The following is a 26,170-nucleotide window of genomic DNA, read 5'->3' on the forward strand; positions in this document are numbered from 1 at the left end:
CACCATGGTTACCTATTAAGGGTTAATATCGGTCTTCAAAGTTGATGTTCCCTATAACTTTGTAAATCTATATTTTGGTGATGTCTCAGTACTAAAACAGAGGGAGGATACAAAAGTATTACAGGCACTTTTAGCAGCCAGCAAGAAATCGATTAACAGAAGGAGGCTAAAGCCAACTCCACCAACATTTGAAGACTGATTGCAAATTTTCAAAATGTAAAAATTGACTTACTCTATCAGAATCAAGAGGGATAAATTTGACCATATTTGGGACAAATGGATTAAATTTGTATCCTCTAGCCGCCCAGAATTTGTCTGACCCCTCTAAGAATTCCTTCTTTCTAATTTCCCTGTCTTCATTCTTTGTGAATGTTTTACTTTTGTATAAACATGTGTAATGTTTAAAGAACCCAGAGGAACGGAAAACTGTGATTGTCTTTTTTTAAGTGAGAAATACCAAAACTGTAAGCACTCAGTTCATATGTTTTTTTTGTTGTTTTTTTTTTTTTTTGACACTGTTGTATAAAACAACAAAAACAAAAAGGATTCTAATAGATATCATATGTATGAATGTTAATGCAGAGATATCTTGATCTTTTTCCAATGAAAACAAAATTAAAAATAAATAAAAAATAATAAATAAAAAAATACAATAATAATAATAATAATAATAATAATAATAACTGAGCATGTAGTCGGGCAGTGGAAGGAATACTTTGAGGAGCTCCTCAATCCCACCAACACATGGAGGAACACATGGAGGAAATGGAGCTGAGAGACCAGGAGACAGATGGACCACTCTTCGGGGCAGAAGTTGCAGAGGTAGTGGAACTACTCTGCATCGGTGGAGCTGGGGGGGTTGATGAGATCCACCCTGGGTATCTCAAGGCTCTGGATGTTATAGGAATGTTGTGGCTGACACACCTCTGCAACACTGTGTGGACATCAGGGGTGGTGCCTTTGGAGTGGCAAACCAGGGTGGTGGTCCCCATCTTTAAGAATGGGGACCAGAGGGTGTGTTCCAACTATAGGGGGATCCCACTCCTCAGCCTCCTGGGTAAGGTCTACACCAGGGTACAGGAGAAGAGGGTACGGTCGACAGCTGAACCTCAGATCCAGGAGGAGCAGTGCAGTTTTCATCCTGGACGTGGAACCGTGGACCAGCTCTTTACCCTTGCTAGGGTGCTGGGGGGGGCATGGGAGTTTACCCATCCAGTCCACATGTGTTTTGTGGATCTGGAGTAGGTTTACGACCGTGTCCCCAGGGGGATCCTGTGGGGGGTGCTCCAGGAGTACAGGGTGGATGGCCTCTTGTTAGCGGCCGTTCAGTCCATGTACTAAAGGAGTGCCAGCCTGGTCCACGTAGCCGACAGTAAGTCGGACCTGTTCCCGGTGAGGGTTGGACTCCACCAGTGCTGCCCTTTGTCACCAGTTCTGTTCAGAACTTTTATTATAATTTTATTTGAGGATTTTCAACATCATAACATGGATGCATCATACAGTGTGTACATTTGTACTGTCCTTCTAAACATAAGTCCCACCCCCAACTTAGATAGAAACATAAACATGTAAATATAAATATACCAAAAGACATCAGGAATATGAACAGGAGGCACATAGCATCCACACAAATTCTAGATGTGAAACCAGTGAAACCTCTTGTTCCTGTTCATACAGTCACTAATCATCTTTAACCAGGTGGTGATCACATACTGAGTCCCAGCTCCACTTGATCTGTTCAGAATCAACCACATCGGCACAAGCATCTCATGAGGAAAGGTCCAAGTATTGTATTCCAACTTTATGGACAACAGTGGAAAAGGATTTCTCACCTGAACAAATGACACCAGCGTCCTCATCGTGTGCACAGTCCTCTGTTCCAAATCCTGGGTGTGGACACTCAGTCAGAGAACTCTCACTTCCTGAACAGGCCACATCATCGAGCCAGGTTGAACCAGAACCTGGACCAAAGTGGGCGGAGCCTAGGGCACTCAGAGCCGTCCCACAGTTCATCTGTCTACAAACCACCTGAGCATCATTTAAGTCCCATCCATCATCACAGACTGTTCCCCAGGTACCACCATGGAAGACCTCAACCCTACCAGAGCACCGAGTAGAACCAGGACCAACCAGTCTGATCTGAACTCCTGTCAGATACAAAACATCACATACATAGAATATTAGATTAAATATTTGACCCAGTGTGAACTGAAATGGAACACAGGATAATGGACTGACCTGCAGCAGGTAAAGAGGAGGTGAAGAGGAGACACACTGAAAAAAGAAAAAAACATGACATGATTTATTACAGTTTTTACTGTCGATTCACACACATTTAGGCCCAATCCCAGTTCAGCCCTTGACCCCTCCCCCTTGGCCCCTCCCCCTCAGCCCTTGCACTTGGCACTACTCCTTGAAATGGAGCTGTAAGGGGTAGTGGTTGAAACATTCCCCTCTGAAATGGGACAACCCTTCATCAGTCATCGATGCTTCTATAAACAGATGTTCTCCATGTGGTCAGCAGCTGGAACCGTCTGTGTTCCATGGGCTTTGGACATCTGTGTACGTCTGTTAACTGCAAACCGCACAAATGACACCTAGAACACACTGAAACGGCATTAAAACAGACGATCAAATGATTCAGTTGTTACCTCTGCCAAGGAGGTTATGTTTTTGCCAGGGTTTGTTTGTTTGTTATCAAAATAACTCAAAAGTTATGGACAGCTTTTCAGGAAATTTTCAGGAAATGTTGATACTGGCACAAGGAAGAAATGATTAAATTTTGGTGGTGATCGGGGTGGGGGGTGGGGGGCAGATCTGCCCTGGTGGAGGTCTGCGCTCTCCGAGTGCTTTTCTAGTTTGTGAAGTAAATCTGTCCATGTGTGTGTTTCTTTGGTCACTGCTGCTGTTTTCTGTGTTTACCTCCATCTGACCCAGAATTCTCAGACCCCTGTGTTTGTACTGTGGTCCTGAAAAATGTCCGTTTGGAGGGTCAAACAGCCCTCCGCCTTAGGCCCTCCCCCTTAGCCCCTCCCCTCCGACTCATCAATAACTGGGACACCCCTAGCCCTTCACGTGAATGTACAAAATGGAGGGGTAGGGCTAAGGGGGAGGGGCCAAGGGGTGAACTGGGATTGGACCTAGTGTTTCAGTTCCACATATAATTTCCATGTTATACTCTTTCAAATGAAATCTAATCCAATCAGACTGGCCCATCGACCACAACAGTTCCTCTACAGTGACTCATGCTGCCGTATCCATAATCTACTGTGATGATAGACAGCTGTGGCACTCAGTGGACAATGAATGACAAAACACATCCTACAAGAATGAGGAAATGAAATTTATGTGTTTCTGTCAAAATTCTTATGAACGGTTTTGAGTTTCATTGTAAGAAGAAAAAATGTGACAGCTCCTGTCGTAGCAATAACAAGTAAATACAGTCAATCTGAAACTCTGCTCGTATTATGTTGAATTTTTTTTCTGATACCTCCATAGAACAGAAAAAGTGTGAACATCTCAGTAGAACATCATATTAGGCCTGTGCTGTAGGACTGATACTACTGATGTGAGTGTTCTGCATAGAACTGGAGGAGACAGTTTTCCTTTTTTTAAACCTTTAAAGACCCAAACGTCCACCTTTAACCCTTACAGACCCAAACGTCCACCTTTAACCTAAACCATGTACTGATCTAAACTGTTTAATTCCTGTTGATCCATTAATCCTATCAATCCATGACAATAATTGGTGTAAAATACAGTTCTTCATCTGTTTATGGTCATCAGATATGACCATATTTGGAGCTCAATAGTGGTCGTAGTAAGCAAGTCTCAGTTTCAACTGTGAAGAGAAGACTTCCAGTTTTTTATGGGTGGAGTTGCGGCAAAAAAGACATTGCTGAGACTTCAGAATTAGAAAAAGAGGCTTGCCTGGGCCATGAAACAGCACCAGTGGACTACTGAAGACTGGAAGAAGGTGTTATGGACTGATCAAACCTGCAACTGGAAGTCTTCCGTTCACAGTTGAAACTCAGATTTGTTTACTACGACCACTATTGAGCTGTGCTTTCAGCTGTTGTCCTGTGAGTCTCCTATCACTCAAGCTTTAAAGGTGGATGTTTGGGTCTGTAAGGGTTAAAGGTGGAGGGGCGAAGGGCGGAGAACAAGGAAGAAAAAGTTGATGAAGACTCACAAGAAAATATCAACAATATCAACAATAAGAACCATGGAGATAACTATAATGGAAACAATAAATAGAACCAGAACTGAGTAAAACTGGGCAGAAAGAAAGAAAGAAAGACAGAAAGAAAGAAAGAAAGAAAGAAAGAAAATTACAATAAAATAAATAAGACCTATTAAATGCTGAATATTAGAAAAGAAAACCTGAACAGAATATGATAAACAACAACTGTCCAAATAACACCAGAACCAAATCCAGCCAACATCAGCTGTTCACATGAATCTGCTGTGACAGAGTGACTGCATCAGAGGAAAGAAAGAGAACAAGGAAAGAGACTGAGACTGAAGAACACACACATGGAACCACAACCGCACCCCCTCCAAGGACCAGGGACCCACAAAGAGGGCCCCAAGGACCAGCACACCAGCAGCGGCCGAACACCACAAACCAAACACGCGCATCCGGAACGCCACCCACCCCCCACCCCCACGATGCTAGCAGCACCACCGTGAGTCCCCCTGAGGCACAGCAGCCGAACACAGCCCCAGCACCAACCGGAGCCCAAAGCAACACCAGCCGATGGGACCTTTCCGGGTAACACCACATCCTGTGGTGAGCAAGAGGACAGCCATTTATTTTGAATGTGCAACAAAAGTAATCCTACTTTGTCCTTTGAAATAAAACAGACTGTAAGGAAAAAAAAAAAAAGTACAAATAAACATGAAAACAAAGTCTGACTTCATTCACACATTTGAAAAGGAGTGGGAGGAAGTAGAACTTATTTAATCCCACCCCTTCTCCTACATACACACATACACACACATACAGTATAATTTATATATTTGTATGGATGTCATATATATATATATATATATATATATATATATATATATATAGTACACACAGTATATTTTATATATTTGTATAGATGTAGTACACACACACACACACACAAACATACACACATACACACATACACACACACACCTCCACCCATATTACCAGTGCTGATATGTTCAAATAACACAGAAAAAGACTGACTGAGAACAGGAAGTAAAAGAGGAGGTGTGGGGATGTTAGGACACACACACACACACACACATACACACACATTTACACACAAACAGTTAAACACACTTGCACAAAAACACACAAACACACACAACACAGACACGTATACATGTACACAGACATACACACACACTTACACATTCATGTAAACACAGACACATACATGTAAACAAACATGCACAAACACACACATGCACAAAAACACACACAGACTGAGCACAGGAGAAGCAGGAAGTCAAAGAGGCGGGGCTATCACAGGGAGCCATCCACACCAGGGGGCAGGCTCCGCCCCCAGACACCAGCACCACCAACCTAGAGCTACACACACACAGAGAGAGAGAGAGAGAGAGAAAAAAAAGTACCAGTACATGTGGGCAGCAGGGACCCCCACCCCACCAGGGAGGAGCAGACCCCAAGAAGGAACCACAGCCACCCCCTGGTGTGGAGGACCCCCCCCTGAAGAAAGACTGGAGAACAGAAATGTACAAGAGGAAAAAGACCAAACACAAGCACTGGAGAAAAGAATCTAAATATAAGACATAGAAATAAATAGTGAGTATTTTAGTGAATGTGAATGTTTGTACAGTGACTCAGTTTAGTGCCGTCATTCTGGGTTCATTTTATAAACTCTATAAATAAACTGCATTTATTCAAATACACTGATATTTAACTATTATATTATTGATGTCATATTCTAAACACAGTGTTTAAAATAATAAATGCATGTATCTGTGCAAAATACATGTGAATATGTTAATATTATTTGTATGTTGTAAATACTGTAAATAAATTCATACAATATTGATAATTGAAATAAAAAAATGTTTAATTTGATATTTCCTTTTGTTGTCCATCTGTGACGCTGACATTTGTCTAAACTCTTTCTATTTAGGTTTGATCATATATTTTTTTTCCTCTATAACCATTTACTGGGTTGTAAAATAGAGGGTTTAAGGTTTACACTGAATACATTTGAGGAGGAAAATGTCAGAGGAACTTCACTGTGGAGAACTGTGGAATTCTGGGGGAAAAAAAAAAAAAAAAAATAGACGTACACTTTTTGTCCATCTGTGACACAGTAGTTTTGGATATTTTTCTTGTAAAAATATTTTAAACTAAACGTTTGGCTTTGAGTCTGTTTCAGATGGCATTTAGACCTTTACAATTCTGTGGAATATTTGTGTTCAACTGGTCTGGTTCAACAGTTATCAAACAGTAGTGGGCGGTCCATCTGGGACACCCTGGACCTCACACTAATATAATAATAAACTGAAAAAAAAAAAGAAAAAGGAGATTATTGTAGGAATTGGGTTGAAAGAACTCAGAAATGAAAAGTGTGTGGAGTTTATGAACTAGTGTTATTAGAAAGGATAGTGGGGAGAACATCTGCCAGATTGGCTTCTAGAAAATGGACAAAAAAGAGCAAAATATGGGAAATATTAGAAACCCACTGAACGACCACTTTGTTCATATAACACAACTAAACCAACTCCTAAACTAAAGTCAGTTTGAGCCTCATTTCCATCATGACAGACACATGACCATCAGCACACGCTGTGACTGATATCAAACACACCCCTGACCCATCTGTAACCACGGAGACGAAGCGTCTCCATGGTTACCATGTCCACCCTTCTACATACCTTGCACCCAGAAGGACATAGAGATGATCCTCAGCCTGTGGTCCATTTCCAGTCCCGTGCTGGTCTCTGGTCTCAGGATCCTCTTCACTGTCTCTATCTCTGATCTGAACATCAGTCTGTGCCTCATTCTTATCTCCTCATCTCTGCTGTGGTTAGTGTTCTGCATCACATGCCTTCACACATTTGGGCGGCAATATTCCACTGTCGACAGTGGCAGACCGTGCGTTTCACTCCTAGGCCTTCAGTAGTGCTCCGTCTGAATCAGTCCACCCCCCAATAACTATTTTATGGTTATAAAAACCATCTTGTTCTGCAGAAATGCACTATACAGAACTGTTGCATTGCAGATAGATAACTGGTGTAGCCACAATAAATGCCTTTAATGAATAAACAAACCTGGGGTGCACCAGTCTGCTTCTACTGCAGCTACAGCTGACACACAGAAAAAAGCAGCAGTAATAACCTCATTAACTTATTTAGGAAAATAGCAACATTTTACTCACCAAAAATTCTGAGTATTTGTACACAAAATCCATCCTCCTTTCTTTCCTCAAAAACAGTTCAACTCCTTTGTATTACAGATTATCCCTGTGGGTACCGGGTACTCGGGGTACCGCTCGTAGTTAGTGCAGGGATTAAAGCAAAAATTTTTCATCGGACTGAAAATTTTCTTATGGTCAAAATCATTGGCCACTATTAAAAATGATGTAATACAATACTACTATAGCGTACAAGTTTATATACTCAAATTTGGCAATACTGTAAAACACACTGAATGGGAGAGTGTACAGGTGTAGAAGATTAGTAACATGGATAGAAAAAATGTCATGAGTGGTACTGGTGGGGGGTCTGGGGGTCCTCCCCCAGAACATTTTAAAAGCTTCAGGTCAATTTTGGTGTTCTGTGGTTAATTTTAAAGGGTATGAAAACCTTTGAAGCAAGTGAAAATAATAACTAGAAGAAAACCTTACTGCAAAAAATGAGTGAAAAACTTTATTTAACAATTTAGGAACTCCTAAAACATAACTCCAACTCCAACAGCACATGAATTTTGGGGAAAATGTCTGTGTAAATGTAACCCTAACCAACTCATCTTTTATTTTTTCTGCTTTTTGGCACTGAAACCAATTCAATTTTATCTTGGTACTGTACCACACAGATAGAAATAAGATGCTAAACGGGTCCAAATAAAGCACTTATGCAGTCAGGCGCGTAACCACGTAAGGCCGCGGCGCGCACAGCTGCACGCACGGGAAGGGCACATACACACAAACACACACACTAGTCATATACCGGCAAGAGGAGATAAACTATGAACCCAAACATGAAGGTCCATGTAGATCAGTTCTGTCTTCTTCCCTTTTCGCTGTGGTTCTTTCAGAATGAAAGCTACTTGTTCGCACTAAACTAAAGTTAGCGTCTGGAGGCTGAACTTCGGTAAAGCTGAACTTGTCCATGTGTTTCTGAGGCACAGAATGAGCAGCGTTTCCTTCCAAAGAGAAATAGTCATCAACCTGTCCTCCCGACATAAAAAAGAAGTCATCTTATTATCATCACTGTTAAACCTGTCAGCCCCCTGTGCATGGCGTGCATGTGTTAAACACCTGCAGATCCAGGACAGCAGACCCAGGACAGCAGACCCAGGACAGCAGACCCAGGACAGGATCCCGGTGCCGACTGGACTCCACGAAACACGTGGGGAAGTTACTTCAATATGACTTTTTTCCCCCTCAATTTTTCCATTTAACGGAAATCCGTCGTAGTGACGGAGAACTTTAATCCCTGAGTTAGTGCAGTGAAAATGTCAGACAAATCCTTTTCCTGGTTGTGACTGTCTTGCTAGCTTTGGAATTGTCCAACCTTTCTTAATGATGTCCAGCTTTTCTGGAAAAGTCCGTCTTGAAAATGGCTTTGACAGTAAATCTGCGTCCAAATCCATTTCTTCTCCTCCTTCAGCCGTTGTGTTTGGACTAAACAGCTGTTAAACCAACACAACTGTATTTGTGTCGGTGCAGCTCACTACAGATGCAGTTTGCTAGCTTTGGCTAGTCCGCTCTCTGACTATCCAATCACAGGGTGTGAATACGCTGACATCACCGTACGCCTGCTAGAGGGCCCTGGTGTCGCCAACTCTAAATCTGATTGGTTGAAGCAACAGTTTCATCTCCACTTGTGTTTTGCTCGAGGGAACGTGGAAGTGACTGTGAAGGCCTCCGGGCAGATTTCTGTGACTGTGACCCTGCCTGGCAACAAATGATGAAATGTGATTGGTTAAAGGCTTTAATATGAAAATGCATGTGTGGAAGCAGCACAACCAGAGGAAAAGCTCTGAAAGGAAGCACACAGACCATTTAGAATTATCCAAGAAGTATTCATGGACAAAACAGAATTAACACCAGTCTGTGATTCAGATAGTTTTTTAGGCCTGCAGAGAAGGCCTTGCAGGCCCTGACGGCCCACCGCTGACCGTCCATCCGACCGCTGTTTTCTGGACGCAATGATTCAATCATTTCCAAAAAGGCTGAATGTAGAAAATGGAAGCGTCTAACGTGGAGTTCTAGTCACATGACTCATTTCAGAATTGCAGGTACATTTCACATGGAGACAGAAAACAAACATTTGGAGTGTTTTTTTTCTTTTCATGAAACTTTTGTATTCCGTAGAACACACTTTAAATTCAACTTTTCTAGTATTTGCTGAGTTTAAACCTGTAACATTTACAACTTTTAATGTGAAAAACAAAGTAGTTGCAGAAAAATCTGTCAACTCTGTTGCAGACAAATTGGGTAGAACACATAAAATTAATAAATGTTAAACAATTTAAAAGATTGTTTTTCCTTAGAGATATTGTGTCTCTAATTCCATTAAGTCAATTTTTGGTCTGATTAGATAAAACCTTTTGGTTTTGGAGTCAAAATATCAACACATTTAATTGACATGTTGCTGCGAGCGTGTGCATTTTCTGTAAACAAACCTGTAAAAATAAATGAAATACTTTGAAATGTCATTAAGGAAGAATGGTAGTTAGGACACAGCTTGTAATAAGTCTGTTCATAATAAAACATGTCTGATAATCCTTTTATAAAACCAAACCTTAAACAGAGTTGACATGAATAACAGAGTTGACCAGCCACAGTTCAAACCAACAACAGTAACATTTCTGCCAGACTCTGAAACCTTTCAAAACATTTAAAAATGTACAAATGGTTTTTAGTCTCTTTCCTGACACAACTGCTGATATCATATGACTCATTCACTCTTCTTTAGTTTCTTGGTCTTTTTGTCACATTCTCTATCCGTACATCATGAAAAAACAGAGTTATCTGAGCCTCTGCAGGAAGTTTGTCTTCCTATTTGTTTCTGCGTTTTTGATCAACAGGAATCTGAGATCCGTGACCGTCTCTGGAGGCGTTTTTGGGATTTTTCTGACAGTGGTTGTTTTCTTTGTCAGCAAAATCTTTAATTTTTGAATTTCTCTAATTTGGAGTTCGCCCATTTTATTTTTCTTTGTCCTAACATCTTTTGTGTGAAACAATAAAAACAAATGACATTCTAATTCAATGTAAAGTAACCCATGACCATGTTTCACCTTATGAGAACATGGCTGTAACAGCTCAGTCACACTTCTTCATCAATTAGTTCTATTTTTCAAGAAATGAGTATTTATTATTAAAGGTGTACTATAGATCAGTTTCATGATGACGTAGGACGTATGCTGCACACGCACCTTGGAGGCAGAAAGGCCGCCGAGTTCGTAGCAAATCACTGACTGCCAGTGTGAATAATGCCGTCATCTTGCTGTGCCGTGGGTTGTCAGAACAGAAAGAACACACAGAAGGATTTAATCTTCTACAGAATTCGTGCTGGCAAACATCCCTTCTAGAAAAATCGGCGAAAGTTCTGGTTGCAGGCATTAAGACGCCAGAACTGGTCTGAGGAGGAAATTCAGAATGCTGGTCTGTGCAGTGCACACTTCAGATCTGGTAAGTACTGGAGATCTACCATACAGAAGACCAGTTAACCAAAAGTATTCCGTCATTGAGGGATTTTTTTTTTTTTTTTAAAGGCCATCCGTCATTTTGACAGATTAAAATACTGAGGGTAATTGTTGTTTAGCTGACTTTAGCCAAAATTAGATGCTACTTTGCTAGCGCAAACTGTGCAGACAGCCGAGTCTCCTTAGTTATTCTAAAAGCCCAGTAAACTGGATGGCACTGATAAAAGCAATTAAAAAAAGAGGGACCGATGCAGTGAAGGATGACGGACAAGCAAGGAATACTCCAGTTCTGATGGCATTTGGTGTGTTATATGTACGCATTTTCTACCTTTCACGTGTTATTTGATGGCATGTCCATTTGTGCCCAGATCTGTGGTTCACAGAACCTGAACCCTAACCCTCAGTTCATGGGATTGACACTGTGTGAACAAACACAAGGAAAGTTTAGAATGTCTACAGAGAACACACCAGTTAAAAGTGATGTAAATAATTATGTGAGCAGTGATATCATGTAGGTTTATCAGCCAGCAGCAACTACAGCTGCTGCATCACTGAGATGTTTTTGAACATTAAATACTACTAAATATATCTCATTATCATTAAAAAATAAAAATTTGAAATGACGGATAATAATACGTTATGACAGAATTTTTACGACCCTGTCCGTCAAAATGACGGACAATAAAATTGTTTAGAACCACCTCTGTTCCCCACCCGTCTGTGCCAGTCTGCTTTTCTACTATGGGACAGCCTATCCGACGTGGTCAAGTCAAATTATGCGGCCATGAAAGAGAAGATGGGATGGCCTTTTGGACAGAAACAGTTAATGGACAGTTTTAGAGCTAACATGTTCGCTCGTTCACGAGTTCCGGTGGAGAGCCTGGAGGTGTATGTGAGCTGACTGGAGCTGGTACTGGTGTTTTTGCCTCCGAGTTGCATACGTATCACTGTTAGTAAACACTGAAACTCATCTGTACAACTACTTTGAAATCATCGCACACAGGTGTCAAACATGCGGCCCAGGGGCCAAAACTGGCCCGCTAAAGGGTCCAATCCGGCCCCTAGGATGATTTTGTGAAATACAAAAATTACACCGAAGATATGAACAATCAAGGATGTTCAAATGATTTTAGGTCAATCCAATCTAAAGTGGATCAGACTAGTAAAATATGATCATAATAACCTATAAATAATGAAAACTGCAAATTTTCCTTTGTTTTAGAGTAAAAAAAGTAAAATTAAAAAAAAAAGTTACATTTACAGACTATCCTTTTACAAAAAATATGAATATCCTTAACAATAATGAACAATCTGAAACGTCTTAAGAGAAATCTGTGGAATTTTAACAACATTCTGCCTGGTACTAAATCTGTAAGTTGTGATGCACATGTATAAATGATCAACTTAGGTGTAATATTGTTAACATTGCACTTTTTTTCTTCAGAATTTTCAGGTTGTTCATATTTGTTCATGTTATGTTCAAGTACAGTTCGTAGGTTTAAACATTTTTATCATTAAATTTGACTTTTTTCACTCAAAAACAGAGAAAACTTTGGAGCTGACATATTTCTCAGTTCTTATCCTATTATTTCTATCATTTTACTGGTCCGGCCCACTTTAGATCAGATTAGGCTGAATGTGGAACTGAACTGAAATGAGTTTGACAGCCCTGTCATAGCATCAAACTCAGAAGACAGAGGTTTTGATCAAAGGAACGGCAGAACAGGCTTGTCTTTAGAGTTATGGTGTTCATCAGATCAGTTATGGTGAGAACAAAAACAGAACACTGCCCATCTACAAGACCAAAATTTTTACCAAAATCTTTTGCCAAAAAGTGCACCTTTATTTAAAGGCATGCATAAATGACAGAATGTGCCTTTAAGAGCCAACACACTGGACAGTTCAGTTCCATAATACCACACAAAACTGTTAATTTAAAGTTTAATACTATAACATTAAAATTACTGACAATTTACCATAAAAGAAGTATTAGTTCTGTCAGTTTAACCAGACTTGTTTGTTAATTGACAAATATCTTGTATAATTACAGGAGGTTTCACAACAAAAATTTTGAATAAATGTATTTTTGTGAATGTATAACATGTATAAGAACTGATAAACTATCCAAATACAGTTTTTATCAGTGGATTGGACAACTGAGTCTCACTGGAAAAAAAAAATTAAATAAAATTAAATAAATAAACACACATACATACATATATAAATTGATTGTTTTCATACATGAAAATATTCTTATTAAACATTAAAAAGTCAAAAAAGAGCAAAATCTCATGTAAAGTTAAGGCAAAAAAATTTATTTTAATCATGGAAAATTACCGTATTTTTATGAGATGGTTATTTTTCGTTATTTAACAGTATTTTTTCGACCCCCCTGCTGCCAGAATAATACTGCTTGTTTACATTTTTGTTTTTTTTTTCCCCCTCACACATTGTAAAATACTGTACAGTTCTAGTAAGACACTGGTTTAAGGAACATGGAGGCACTGAGTTTGATGCCAAACCTCCACGGTGTTGGAACAGATGTGTGAAAATGCACTGAATGTGTTTCCATGACATTTTTGTGCTATACTTCTATGTCAAAACATCTCAACAACCACCTCATGAGAGCAGAAAAAACAGCCCCCCCCCCCGCCTGTTTCCTATTGTGCAATTTGTATTCAGTGCATTTGTATGTCTGTATGTATTCAGTTCCAGGACAGTGTGTATTGGCATTAGTTACAAAGAACAAAAATGCATGCACCAGGTTTAGCAGAGAAGCTCATTTCCATCTGTTGTCCTGGACAAACGAGCAACACAACAACGATGACAGAGTCCTAAAAAACTGGAAGAAAAGAGTTCAACAGGACAGATGGAGAAAAGTCTGCTCTGATTGAACGGCTTCATTCAAATACAGAAAACACAGAAAATACATTCTACAAATACACCAACTGTACTAGTGCAAGAAGAAGAGAGAAAAGAGAGAAAGAGAAGAAGAGAAAGAAGAAAAAAAAAGAGCAAGAATAAATAAATCAATCAATCGGCTAATTGTGCAATTGCAAACCAGACAGAAAAAATAACAAGTAAAACTCCTGCTGTAAACTCTTCAGTGGAACTATCCCAGACAGCTGATCCAGTCCATGTGGGTCCAGGTGAGTCCAGTAGTGGATCTGTTGGACCAGACTGGAGTGTGGTCCATCCACAGTAGAATGCACATTAGTGTTGGCACGTCTGCTTCTGCAGGAGCCGTTTTTCTGGAGCATTTGAACAACATTTGGAAACGGAGCAGGTTTTCAGCTCGTCCACGCCTTTGTCTCCTCAAGGCTCCACGACTGGAATGACCTTCTGTTTGGATCTGATATTCCACACATCTGAATCTGGAAGAATTAAATCTTTGAATCTTGAATCATTAATCTTTGAATCTTTAATTTTTCAATCTCTGAATCTTTAAGCTTTGAAACTTGAATCTTGAAACTTTGAATTTTGAATCTTTGCATCTTGAATCTCTGAATCTTTGGATTTTGGAGCATTTAATCTTGAATCTTTGAATATTGAATCATCAATCCTTGGATCTTGAATCTTTGAATCATGAATCTTCAATCTCTGAATCTCGAATCTTTGAAACATATAATAATGAATCAATAAATCCTGAATCTTTGAATCTCCTATCTTTAAATCTTAAATTCTAAATTAGAGCCCAACCGAGTTGGGGATTTTTGGGGCCGATGCTGATACCAAAATTGGGGGAAAAAAAAAAAAAGCCGATATCCAATATATGAAATAAGAGCATTGATATAGACTTGATATTTACTGTACAGGTACATAAATTCTTATAATACCCATAATATGATTCAACACAAAGAAGCAGAAGACTACTAAATTAAAATAAAGAACTTTAATTAGTAACACTGTCAACATAAGAACTGTAAACACAATGATAAATAAGAAAAGGCAAACTGTAAACACAATGCTAAATCAGTAAATGTGTAGTGTTCTTTGCTTCGCTGGTGCTGGAGCCCTGGCTAACTCTTGCTCTGCAGATGTTCATCTGGTGCTTGTGGAGTCTTTTGTGAAGTGGCTCCACACCTTACTGTTCCCCTCTGCCTGTGGAATGAAAGTATATATACATTTAATGCATTTTGTTTTTAGCATAGAATTGGATTCTATAGTTGTCCATTTTAAAATAAAAACAAGTGGCTGCATTTAGCTGAAAGTCATAATACATAGGCTGATGTGAGGTGTTTTTAAACTAATACATGTGTTTTTAAAAGGCTTGTTCACAAAAACATCTTAACAATATCAATTAGTCATATTTACTAGCTAATGAAAAGTCCCATCTGCAGCCACTGGGTATTTACAAACAGCTCAGAAATAAATGCTGAAGCAAACGTTAAAAAGTGAAAAAAGTGGTCTACAAACAAAATAAGAAATAATCCAAACATGCATCATGTTATTGGACTTAATACAAGGGACTAAACTACATTTTATGTAAAAATGGATCTGCTTTCAAAACATGTAATACATAAAATTACAACTAAATACATTACTTGGAATCTTTTCAAAATTATTTTAATGAAGACATTCAGTTGTGAATTTATGAGCCCCAGTAAATCCTGCATGACTGTATGAAGTGAAGTGGGACGCTGTATAGTAGTCTGATATTAATGATGGACATGGGAGTTAACAGGTACATAGAAAGATGCAACTTACATAACTTTAAAACACTGTATAATAGTCTGATATTAGATAATGGTGGACATGTTGATTAACAGTTGCATATGTCTTTGTTTATTTCACTGAAATGCAACTTACACGACGTTAAAACACTGTAATACGCTCTCTAAAACTTGAAAACGTGAAACAAAAAGCTAGAATGTTCTCTTTGTTGTACCCTGACAGTGTGTGACAAGGACGTTTTTCTCATGGGGCACTAAAGTGTAGTGTTATATTGTTTTACAAAGTCACAGCTTACCATGGAGTAAAATAAATGCAGTTTCTTTCTCCGTTTCTCTCTTGTTCTCTGCTGCAGCTGAATGAGTGTGAGAGGTGGAACTGCACTTCACTGCTCTGTGGGAGGGGGAGGGGCCAGGTATTGGGGCAGTGTGCAGCACACACACAGGAACTGAGCGACACAATCTCTGCGCAGCAAAAAACTTAATTTAATATATTGGCAATAGGGATGTAACGATTACCGGTATAACAATAAACCGCAGTAAAATTGCAGACCGTTAGTATTACCGTTTAAATTCTAATCATCATGATAACTGTGTTTGATTACCGCACTTTTAGGGGAAAAAACCCCATGTAAAGATCTGCTTTTATGTCAAATATTTGAGTATAGTTTGAATTTATTACAATTTTGATTTTGTATACCTAACATTTGGAACCAATATTCACTTTTAAAGTCTTTGAAAAGGTTCACTAAGCATCTGTGTGTTATTTTATGTAATAAATTGTATACATTTTTAAATCTGATTTTATATATTTTTTGTGTGTTTTCTGGCCTTTTGTGTTGATATAGTAGGTTAAAGTGAAAAACAAAATAGGCAGATGATATAGATGAAGTTGTGCTGAAAAAACAGATCCCAAACATGGGTATAGTAAACATTTGTTTCTATAGTATATAAAGGCAAAATCAAAAGGACTGAAAAACGGACAAAATAGACTCAGACCACTAAGGGTTAATATTTGAATGTTTCTGACACAGAAGGGACATTGTACCAATTATTTTATTGGTTTTCTTTTTTTTTTTAATAGAACTTGATTAAATTATTTCAGTGTGTGTATTAGTACTTTTTGAACATTTTGAACACAGTTTCAACAATACCACGATAATAATGATAACCGTGATAATTTTGGTCACAATAACTGTCACATGAAATTTTCATATCGTTACATCCCTAATTGGCTGCATATTGGCTGATGTTGATTAATCGGTGGTAAGCTATAACCGGCCGGATGATTAATCGGTCGGGCTCTAGCGAACACACATAAAAATAGCGAATAAACACGTCAAACCATTTATGTAAATGTGTTTGTGTGTGCAGTTGAATGTGAAGCTCAGTTTAATCCAAGGTGTAACTGCACAAATCTGAACCAGTCCAGTCAGTAAACTCCAACACAACCAGATTCAACAAAAACTGACAAACCAAAAATTAAACTAATGAAACCACAGTCACAGGAACTAAATGATAGAAAACCAGTAAATATACCAGACCAAACTGAGCTTCATAAGTATGTTACAAATGTGAACATGTGTCGATGTCATGGCACGGCGGCCAATACACCAGCAGAAGAATGAATAAAAACACCACATACCCGTTTACCTGAGAAAAAAAAAAAAGTTTATTTTTGATGTGTAATACCGTCATTAAATGGACAGTTTATTTTTGATGTGCATTTCCTAGACCAGGGGTCTGCAACCTTTATTATCAGTCAGAGCCATTCTGCCCCCTCTTCTGCCAAAAAAAAAAAAAAAGTCTGGAGCCAAAAAAAAAATAACGAAGCTTATAAACTTTTAAAAGTTTGAATCTTTTTTTTTACATTTTATCTGTTACAACCACTGAATACAACAAACAGAAGTGCAGTGTGGAATGGACTCTGGAGTATGATTACTCTCAAAGTACACAGTAAAAGTACTTCATAGTATATGTGCTAATAGTTTATGAAGTACCAATACCAAAAATACCAAATTCACGAGGTACTTATTGGAAAAATAAATTTTATTCATGATTGAATTTAGTCTTAAAGTCTATTTCAGATGAACAAACACTTTTGGAGCTTGGAATGGATTTTTGAGTATGATTACTCCAAAAGTACACAGTAAAAGTAGTTTATAGTATTTGTGCTAATAGTATATGAAGTATTAATACAAATATACCAAATTCATGAGGTACTTTTTGGAAATCATAGTTTTATTCATCATTGAATTTAGTCTTAAAGCCTCTTTCAGACGAAAACACAAAAAAACCCACTTTTGAAGCTTGGAAGGGAATCTAGAGTATGATTACTTAAAAAGTACACGGTAAAAGTCGTTCATAGTATTTGTGCTAATAGTATATTAAGTACTAATACCAAATATACCAAATTCATGAGGTACTTATTGGAAAAATTAATTTTATTCATCGTTGAATTTAGTCTTTAAGCCCATTTCAGACGGAAAAAACACACTTTTGTAGCTTGAAAGGGAATCTGTTGTAGGATTACCCCCAAAAGTACACAGTACTCATACTCATACAGTCGCTCTATGAAAAGTATCGCTATTATGGAAATTATTCTCTTCAAAACTCAACACTGCCTCCACAGTTCCCAGTTGTACTGCTCCATATTCTCCTGGAAACCGGACAGAATTACATGGAGTAATCTCCAAAGGACGCACAGACAGAAACCCTCTGTCCGTCTGTCTGCGTCTTTAATGTAGCGCATAAATGAGCCCTTACTTTTGTTGTCTGGAAGGCACATATGCTCAGTGCAGCTCATCTACCGTAACCGTCGAATGAGTAGCGCACAAGAAAAATGCTAGTGGCTGGTTTGACCATGTAGAGGAGAATCACGGCTGGCTTGACCGCAATAAAGGGAGGAGCCACTACGAGGAGGAGGAAGAGCCACAGGATGCCGACCCCTGTCCTAGACCAACTCCATATGAACCAGCAGTCTGAGGATCCTAATTATCTGATGAATGTGAACATGTGTAGATGTCAGGACTCGGTGGCCAATAAACCAGGAGCAGAAATAATAAAAACACCACCCACCCGCTGTTCACCTCAAATAAAGAGCGATTCACAGCGAATACACATCAAACCATCCATGTAAAAGAGTGTGTGTGTGTGCGTGTGTGCATGTCTGTGTGTGTGTGTAGCTGAATGTGAAGCTCATTTTAACACAAAGTACAAGATGTAACCCTACAAACTTTAACCAATATAATCAGTAAATTCCACTGGTACCACCTAATTTAAACTCATGAAACCAGTCATATGGACCAAACCCAGTAAATATACCAGACCAATTTGAGCTTCACAAACATCTGATGAATGTGAACATGTGGAGGTGTCATGGCACGGCAGCTGTGTGTGTGTGTGTGTGTGTGTGTGTTGCTTGTTTCAACAGATAAGACTGATAGAAAAATCACCACCAGTGAAAGAGTTGAAATTCCACCACACAGAACTGAACACAGCGACAAATCATCCTATTATTAACAACCAAAACCATCCATGAGGTCCAACTGGGAACCAATATCCAGTCTAATCACAGAAACACACACACACACACACACACACATACACATTCCACCAGTACCATCTGATTTAGGCCTGTAATGGTACACAAAATTTTCGGTTTGATACGTTTTCGGTTTTCAAAGCCACAGTTCGTTTTTTTTCAGTTCGGTACGGGAAGACAGAAAACCCCTCAAAATGTCTTTAATGCATTCATGAATTTTTGAACATTCTTCCACAAATTTTTGGAGACAACAGAACATAGAAAAACAGGAATAATATAATTCTGCTGCTATAAATTACATAGAAAATTAAATATTACTAAATGTATTTTAAACATTAGTATTGCACTTTTCCCTGAAAGGGAGTTTTGAACAAACAACAAAAATCTAATCACAGTTCTGTCAGTTCACATTCTGCAGAAAAATAACAACAAAATTCCACATGAAGTGCAACGTTAACAAGAGGGTGAACTGGTATTCTGTTTAAACAAACTGAAGAGAAACACTGAAATAAATTAACCAAATTATTTATTTTAGGACAGATAAACTGTTTAGGACACTTTGTGTGTGTGTGTGTGTGTGTGTGTGTGTGTGTGTGTGTGTGTGTGTGTGTGTGTGTGTGTGTGTGTGCATGCGTGTGCGCAGGGTGCGACTTGTTAACACAGAGGCGCGGGGGGGTATACATGGGGGTTCGGTCCATAACTAACATAACTAACGCTGGCATGAAACAAAAGTGAAACTTCACATCCTTTCAACTCCTTTCCAACTTCCAACTCCCGGGTTCTATTCCTCTATTATACAGCGTGTGAGTGAGTGAGTGAGTGTCAGTGTTTTAGAACTACCATAGTTCACAGGCAGCAAACAACGTTCGTCTTCTCTTTCCTGGTTGTCGTCTTTCACCTGAACCTGAACTGATCCAAACTGGACTGGACTGATGGTGGAGGGTCTTTAATCTCTTCCCTTCAGGTTCACATCATATTTGTTGGTTTTTTTTAATCTTATGGCAGCTGCTAGTTCATATTTCGGGTCATTGTGCGCTAGTTCCATATGTCCGTGTGGAACTTGCGCGGATTTAAAGTTCCGCATTGAACATCTTCCGTTCCTATTTCTTTTTCTCATCATACTGTGCCGTTTCGGTACAGCTCTGTACAGAACCGAACTGGTGCGTACCGAAACGGTTCGGTATGTGTACTGTTACAGGCCTAATCTGACTGAACCAAACTGACAAACCAAGAATTAGACTGTTCAAATCCAATGGGCTAAAACATAGAAACCCAGTAAATATACCAGACCAACTCATCTAAGGACAACCTCTGCATCATAAAACCAGCAGAACAAACATGAATAAAGGGCATCAATTAACCGTGAAAACACACTTTAAGACTTTAAAAACACAAACACTGGCCTTAAAAACAACAAAACAACCAGTGTTTAACAAAGCTGGACTCACTAAACCAGCATTATGCACACGCATGCGCATGGGCCCGGGGTGGAGACCCAGAGCGTGAGCCCACCAGCAGAACCAGCAGAACCAGCGCCTTAATAAACCCAAACCAGCTCTGACTATGAGACCAGCTGCTCCGTTTGGACCGTACACAGTTCACCGTCGTGTCCTGGTCCAAACAGAACCACTTTTAGACACTTTATCCACACATTCATGCTGGTTTAAACACAGTACGCTGCTTCAGTTTGTACCTTTATCTGTCCACGGCTCGTGCTCCGTCCACTTCGGTCAAACTCGGACCTTTTTTCCCTCTTCTTCTGGTGTTTTCCGGCAGAGTAACAGCTTTAAAAACACACTGAACTTTTCTCTTCTTCTTCTCCTCTTCATTAAAGTCAACAAATGTGCGTCAAACGTTGATAAATCCTTGAAATCTGCCTGGTTACCCGCGCAGCTGGTTCCAACCAATGAAAAGAGTCGATTAGGGTCACCTGTGTAGAGTGATGTCACCAGGATGCGCATGCACGTGTAGGCGTTCCACTGAAGGAGAGTTAATGAGAGAGAGAGAGAGAGAACAGGTTTTCCTTTGGACTTCTGTTCTTTTCAAGAAAAGAAAATAAGATTAAAAAAATAATAAAAAAGATGCTATTTGACATTTTCTGAAACTGAACTCATTGTTTCCAACAGTGGGGTTTGTGTTCCATTTTGGGGGGTGTTGAAGCACCTCTAAATTTCAACTCCAGACATTTTTTTTTTTTAACTTTATGTTCATTTTTGACAGGCTGGAAAAATGTCAAATCCATGTACAGTACATGGACGGAACCAAATGTTTGAACAAGAAAAATACAGCCCCCCCCCCCCCCCCCACCACACACACACACACAGATACACACACACACACACACACACACATACACACACACACACACACACACACACACACACACACACACACACCTTAGCTCGAACATGGTTTGATCCAGCCCACCCATAAATGTTGAATAAAGTGGTGACATCTGCCTGGTCGTTGTGCTCTGCTGGTTCCAAACACATTAAAAGGCTGTTTGTTTGTTTGTTTGTTTGTTTGTTTGTTTGTTTGTAGAACTCCATTTCAAAGAATACAGTAAACAAAGAACAAACATACAATGGACAAGGCTACATGAACGGACGACAATCTGAACAGAAAAACAAACACAAACAAAGGGATTCTGTAACATTTGGTCTCTGTAAAAATAAATAAATACAAAATAAAGTTGCTGATGTAGTCCGACAGTCTAATCTTTTAAATCACTTCTTAAAACACATTTTTATAGACTTGCTTTTATGTGATGTCTGTCCCTTTTTAATTTTTAAATTTGATTTTTATCCTGTTTGATCATTAATTTATATTCTCATACATGATGTTGTTTGATCTCATTTCTTCATTTCTGCAGTGATTTGACAGCATCATGACACATTATCCCTGCTCCCTTCACTGCCGTTCACTTAATTATTGGAAGTGACATTTTTTTTTGCATTTGTTGGACACATCTGTCTTATTGTGTTGCTTCTGGTTGTGTTTTTCTTGCTTCTTGTATTCTGCTGTTGTGCCCTCTGCTTTGTCTGTCAAAGCACTTTGTAAACTTTGTTTTTAAAGGTGCTATAGAAATAAAGCTATTATTATTATTATTATTATTATTATTATTATTATTATTATTATTATTATTATTATTATTCCATTGGTGGGAGTCTATGAGCTCAATAGTGCATATGTCATGTTGAAATTCAACCAAACAAATTAAAAGGTTCATTAGTGTCACCTGTGCAAGTGACATCAGAGAGTTAACGAACAAATAAATGAATGAATGAATGAATGAATTAATTAATTAATAAACAAACAAACAAACAAATAAATAGTTCACTGCACATGAACCAGGAGGAGGAAATACAAGGCAGAAGAAGAATGAACACAGTCAAAGGACCAGATATGGACACACCGAGCATGAACCATGGAAAAGTATTAACCCTCTGGTATCCAGGTGTGCTTTTTACGCACACTTTGCACTTCGGGTTTAAAAACTTCAGATTATTTTTTCACAATTTAAATAAGGTTAGAATTCAAAAGTTGTTCATTTGTGCATGATCTTTAAAATTCTGTCCACCAACTCAAATGTGCACATTGTAAACTGTCGTGGAAATTTACCGTTCAACTGATGACCCACACAAAGAAAGAGGGAGAAAGTTAGAGTTAAAATAATAAATGCGTTTATTGAGAAATCCATCACAGACAAAGCTCTGTAAGTGAAGTCTGCTTAACCATGAAAATATTAAAGATTATATAGACCAAAAATCCAACCCCCCCAATGGTGACATCCAAATGACAACCCCATATGTAAACTAGAAGCACTCGGAGAGCGCAGACCTCCGCCAAGGCTGATCAGTGGGCCCCCCCGTGGGCCCCCCCGCCCCCGAATACCACCAAAATTTAATCATTTCTTCCTTATCCCATTTCCAACAAACCCTGAAAATTTCATCCAAATCTGTCCATAACTTTTTGAGTTATGTTGCACACTAACGGACAGACAAACAAACAAACAAACCCTGGCAAAAACATAACCTCCTTGGCGGAGGTAATCATACCACTCCATACCAGTCCTTCCGGTTCCGGTACCTTGTTTAAATAATATCTAGCATGCAGGCACCAACACATAACCAGACATTTAGGTGTTTGGGTTTAAACTCAAGGTAAGAACTCCGTTCCCAAGTCGGGGGTGTAACAGAGTGGTAACCATCACACATAACAATGACTCAGCATGCACTTAACAGTATAACATATTCAAAGAGTATAAAATATAAAGAGTAGAAAATATAAAAAGTAAATTTTTCCACCACAAAACAAAAGAAAATGACCAGACTAGCATCTGTCTGCCAAGTGTGCCTAAAACGCACTGTTTCTAACATTAGAACCACTGTTTTGGATCCAAAGCCTTTAAGGCACAAATCCTGCTTTTACTGAGATCTGGGCTTCATTTGAGAGGGGAGGGGCTAAATTAGTTTATTAACGTTCATGTTGCTGGTCATCATTGACATATGCCAGGATAAAAAAATCTAATAACATGTGATCCACTTTTTATGGAGTGTATTGAAAAAAAAAAAAAGTTTTTTTGTGTTTTTTGCACCAAAAAAATGGTTTGTTTCCATTACAAACACAGCATTTAAAGAGTTAAAAATGTGACAATTATTGAGTATTTGGTATTTTTATTTACAGCTCAAGCTGATGAAATAGAAAAAAGTGTAAAAGAATTAAAAACAAACTGTATGAACATTTTTTGGACATTATTCCACAAGTGTGCCAAAAATGCACACTTGGTGTTTAGTGAGGGCCTCAGTGGACGGAATACTGGAGGGTTAAAGGCAGTTCAACCAATCAGTGCAGGACAGTAAAGAAAGCACTAAAACAATCACACATGGAGTCCAAACAAATCCCTCAAATATGTACAGAGATAAAAATGAAACCTGACAGATTTATCAGAGCAAATGTCCGCTGGTCAGCTGTTCAGTCCACCATGGATGGAGGTTTAGGATCACCGACAGGGAATCCAAGTCGGATTTTTACACAAAAAGGCCCATTTCAGGATAAATGTTGTTCTGCTGTTTTAATCAAAGTATATAATCCACAGAGTGAAGAACTGTGTGGACTCTTCTGACAGAAGTCTTTTCCAAAGCAGGTCAGAATGGGATCAGAACACAGTGGAGTTTCCACGGCTCTGAACTGTGAACAGAAGCTGCCACGCTGAAGGATCATCAAGCATCAGAACAGAACCCAGAAAGCGTTTGTTATCGGTTCAGCTGTCAAACTGTTGATCAGACCCAAATATCAGCTGGACTCACACTGAACAACCGGCACTATTATGGGATGTTTGCTCCTGAACCGTCACTGCGGCGCTGACGGTCGCCGGTGTCGCCGGTCGGCCTTCGTTCGGATCCGCTTCACGGAGACCTGGAAGGAACACGGCAGAGGACATGTCCGGTTCAGACCCATGTGTGTGTGAGTGCGTCTACAGTCCAACGGATCCACTGAGGACCGATGGGAACGTACCTGATAGAAGAAGAAGAGGCACACATCAAATATGAGCAGAGCCGACACCACCAGCACCACCCTGATGATCAGGTTTGTCACCAAGTCTGAAACACAATACAAACCACCTTTAAACCAGGGCCGTCAAACATGAGGCCCAGGGGCCGAAACCGGCCCCCCAAAGGTTCCAGTCCCACCCCTGGGACGAATTTACAAAGTGTAAGAATTCCACAGTCCAGGCTGTGGAATTCATTTTAGTGTGGGTTCCACATCCAGACCAATCTGATCTACAGTCCAAGAAGAACAGCAGAAGAACCCACAGAAAAGAACCACTGCAGATTTACTACTGGGTTTGATGGGAAAACAAAAAACAAAACACTATGTCTACGAATAATGACAACTTCACATTTTTGTCTGTTTTAGTACAAAAAAATCACATTAAATTGTGAAACTCTTTCCATTTCCAAACTCTCCTGTACCAATAAACTGTGACTAACCTGAACAAATGTGTCCAACCTGAAATGTCTGTATTAAATTCAGTCCAGTTTGAACTCTTTTCTTCCTGTTCCTCAGTGTTTAGTGTCTTTGGAGATCTGATCCAGAATGCACATGGACTAATGAGAAGTGGAGGAAGAAGACTGAGAAAATTACACTGATTTATCTGAAGAAATTTCATTTCTTTCAGGTTCTTCACATCTGTTTTGTTTGGATAGTTTATAAAAGTAAGTATTTTCATAATTTAATGGGTTTTTTTGCACTCAAACACAGACATAAATGTGCAGTTGTCATTATTTCTAGTTTATTCTGTTCTTATTTTACGCGTTGGGTCCACTGCAGATATAATCAGACTGAATGTGGAACCTGAAAGAACAGGAGTTTGAGAACCCTGCTTTAAACCGACGTCCATGGAACATGTGTCGCTCATTTTTCTGCTGATCACAAAGACAAAAGAACTGATCAGATCAATAATGACCTGGAAACAACTGGAACACATTCACATCCAAGAAGAAACTGATGAAAAACCCACACAAATCCTCCAACGGCTGCTTTTATTGGACATATTCCACTTGAATAAAGGCTGATTTAGTTCAATGGATCCATTGAAATAATCCAAGTCCTCCCAGATTCAGCTGAAGTTCTCTGAAGTGTTTCTATAAATCTATTATTTTACTGTTGGATTCAGTCGCTGAGGTTTATTTCCACTTCCAGCTTCACTGTTGAACCATCAACATTAGAATCAAACCTGTTGAACTAATGGACCACTGGACATGTTGTAAATGAAAACTGAGCCCACTGACACATACACAGTCTTTCCTCTGCAGGTCCAAAAACACACAGTTGGATTTATTTATTCACTGATTTGTTTTCAATTGAGGAAAAAAAAAAAAAAAAATCTTCTCCGTACTGATTCAACTGTCTGGACTTCCACCAAACATCCTTCAACAGTGTTTTACTGAGGTGATGGAGCCCAGGTTCTGTGTAAACTTCAATGACACAGTTTCTGTAAATGCCCCTTAGTTTGCCCAGTCCAGTGTTTTCCTACACACCCTGAACGCCTCACAGCTGTAG

General features: G+C 39.1%; 1 protein-coding gene across 1 annotated transcript in view; it reads right to left on the reverse strand.

The window, feature by feature from the left end:
- LOC115424902 (putative DMBT1-like protein) overlaps positions 1 to 7,021 on the reverse strand; it is a 31,338-nt gene extending 24,317 nt beyond the window's left edge. The window contains exons 1-3 of the mRNA XM_030142295.1: positions 6,895 to 7,021; positions 2,239 to 2,274; positions 1,833 to 2,147 (exon numbers count right to left, since the gene is read on the reverse strand). Of these exons, the coding sequence (XP_029998155.1) occupies positions 1,833 to 2,147; positions 2,239 to 2,274; positions 6,895 to 7,021 (478 nt within the window). The remainder of the gene's footprint in view (positions 1 to 1,832; positions 2,148 to 2,238; positions 2,275 to 6,894) is intronic.
- Between the last annotated feature and the right edge of the window lie 19,149 nt (positions 7,022 to 26,170).

The sequence above is a fragment of the Sphaeramia orbicularis genome, chromosome 8, assembly GCF_902148855.1.
Source record: "Sphaeramia orbicularis chromosome 8, fSphaOr1.1, whole genome shotgun sequence".
NCBI lineage: Eukaryota > Metazoa > Chordata > Actinopteri > Kurtiformes > Apogonidae > Sphaeramia > Sphaeramia orbicularis.